The sequence below is a fragment of the Gavialis gangeticus genome, unplaced genomic scaffold (genome assembly GCF_001723915.1).
Source record: "Gavialis gangeticus isolate Ggan-Ray unplaced genomic scaffold, GavGan_comp1, whole genome shotgun sequence".
Taxonomy (NCBI): Eukaryota; Metazoa; Chordata; order Crocodylia; family Gavialidae; genus Gavialis; species Gavialis gangeticus.
In genome coordinates this window covers 1,824,103-1,826,450 of record NW_017728973.1, presented here as the reverse complement: position 1 = coordinate 1,826,450, position 2,348 = coordinate 1,824,103, and the positions used below count along the sequence as shown (strand labels likewise).

Below are 2,348 nucleotides of genomic sequence, written 5' to 3'. Positions count from 1 at the left end.
AGCTCCCGCAGTACTCAGTGCTTCTCAGCAGAGCACTGACATTGCTGCTTTTTATGGGCAGGAGTGGGGCCCTGCCCGATGGGGGAGTTTGTCTGTAGTCACACAGGGAGTCCACAGCACACTAAGGAATTGGATCAGGCTGCCCTGACTCCCAGCCCCACACAAAGCCATGAGGCCATTCATCCTTCTTGGGAAAGGAAAAGAAAAAGAAGAGCACAGGGACAATCTGGGAGCCAGCGAGCCTGGCAAAGGCAGCAGCAACACATGGAAAAGACCAACCCATTTATTTTATACAAATTAACAACATAATACAAGTCTCAAGGACAGTTAGACAGTCTCCCTCATCTTCCTACCCCCACGGGGCCTGCATCAGTCTCCACTAAGTCTCAGCTCAGCTCCTGCTCCAGGATTCTGCTCTCCCTGGCTCAGCCTGGGCAACATCTGTCAGCTCTCAGTCCCCGTTATGCCTTGGCTCTGCCATTGGCCCCCTCTTCAGAGCCCACCACAGCTCCAGCTTCTGCACTGCCCGCCGGGGTGATCTGGATGGGTACATTCCTCTCCGGGGCAGCTATCAGTGCCTGGCGTGGGGCTTCAATGCGCAGCTGGCCCTCGCTGGAGATGGAGCAGGTCAGGCCGTCAGGGTCCACGCCCTCAGGCACGTCCCACTCCCGCTTGAACACCTCGTACTTGTAGGAGAAGGAGCCTTTACCATCCTCACTCTGCATCTCCTTCTTGCCTGTCAGCAGCACCTTTCTGCCCACCAGCTTCACCATTAGGTCATTAGGATCAAAGCCCTTGACATCCTGGCACACAGTGAAGGCCCCATCCACTCCCTGGGGCAGGGTCATGCTGGTGCTCTGCTCTTGCCCTCTGCTGGGATTACTGCTCCCTCCACCTGCTAAGAGCTGCTGGAAACTGCTCATAAGCTCCTGGGCTCGCTCCATCTCCCATCGCAGTTCCCGCTCCAGCTCAGCAAAGAGGACGCTGGGTTGAGGCCACAGTGTGCGCACGGGGCCCACCCAGGGAGCCAGGGCGCCGTGGCAGGGTGGCTGGAGGTGCAGGCGGCACAGCATCGCTGCTTCTGCAATTGGCCCAGGGCGCTGGGGCTGAGTCCTCTCCAGTGGTGCTGGAGCCCTTCTGCTCGGCTGGTGGGAGCCAGCAGCTTTTATGCCTATGCCGACCAGGCCTGGCCCCATCCAGAATTCTCTGCATCTTCCACGCCCTCAAGATGCCATCTTCTATTTTTAAGAGACTGATGGCTCAGGGATTACTCACGTGGCAAAATAACAACGCCTATTTCCCAAGGCGAGCGTCACCCATCCAAACTGGGCAGCGGAGTCAGTCAGGAGCTCTGGTTACAGACCAAGCTGTTGTGGTCCCACTGAGAGCAGAGCTCACAAAGGAAGACAGGCGGTGGATGGCTGTGCATGGGGGGTGGTAAGGGAGTGGTTTTAGATGTAGGCATGATTCAGGAGCACAACCTGAAGCCTTCAAATTCTTTCAGACCTCCCTTTACGATGCATGACAGAATTAGGGGTTATGTACCATACGGAGGATCCCTGTGTCCTATGAACTGCGTACCAAAGATTAATACATTAGGCAACTATTTTAATGTGGCCCCATATCACAGGCCTCAACAGGTGGTTTGTAAACATTTATTACCTCTTCCTCCTTTCCTACACTCCCCATCTAGCACAGGTTACTGCCACAGCTGGACCTTCCAGCTGTCGTTAATGAACACTTTATTACTGCAGCTGGAAGCAAAAACCCTAACCCAGCAAAGGCAATGGATGGTTTGTGACTGCTCTGTATGTTTCTTACCAACATGTGTTCAGCCTTGGTGCCTGTCCAGGCTATCAGTTATGTAAGCAAGTGCCGAAAGTCCCCTCAGTAGGGGAGCTAATCCTCCAGGGTAAAGTATCATCCAGTACTTCAGCATCATTGATGTTCTAGCAGCATTCCCCACCCCTAAGGATGAGGCCCTTCTTGCCAGGCACTGTATAAACCCAGCGAAAAGTAGTCCAACTGGAGCACTTGAAACAAATGTGGAGGAGGGGGAAACTGAGGCAGAGAATGCAGCAGTGACCTGGCCAAGGGCAGGGGCAGAGCTGGGAACACAACAGGACCCCCAAGTCTAGGCCAGCGCCTTTTGCCCTGCACAACTCTGCCTCTCAACAGGCCATGGTGCATTATCCTAGCATAAAAGCTCCGAGGCAAAGACCCTACAGGAGCAGGCTGTGCGCCCCCTGGGCACACAGCTGCCAGCAGCTATATTACATGTACGACTGTATCCTTGCAGTTGTAACCACATAATACAGATGCAACTACAAGGATACAGTTGAGATGTG

At 54.3% G+C, this 2,348-nt stretch overlaps 1 protein-coding gene across 1 annotated transcript; it reads right to left on the bottom strand.

The window, feature by feature from the left end:
* Window positions 1–316: 316 nt before the first annotated feature.
* Window positions 317–2,324, bottom strand: LOC109289844 (heat shock protein beta-11-like). The gene has a single exon (XM_019506082.1). It carries the CDS (start codon window positions 1,194–1,196, stop codon window positions 462–464), a length of 735 nt encoding a protein of 244 aa, XP_019361627.1. The 5' UTR covers window positions 1,197–2,324; the 3' UTR covers window positions 317–461.
* Window positions 2,325–2,348: the final 24 nt, after the last annotated feature.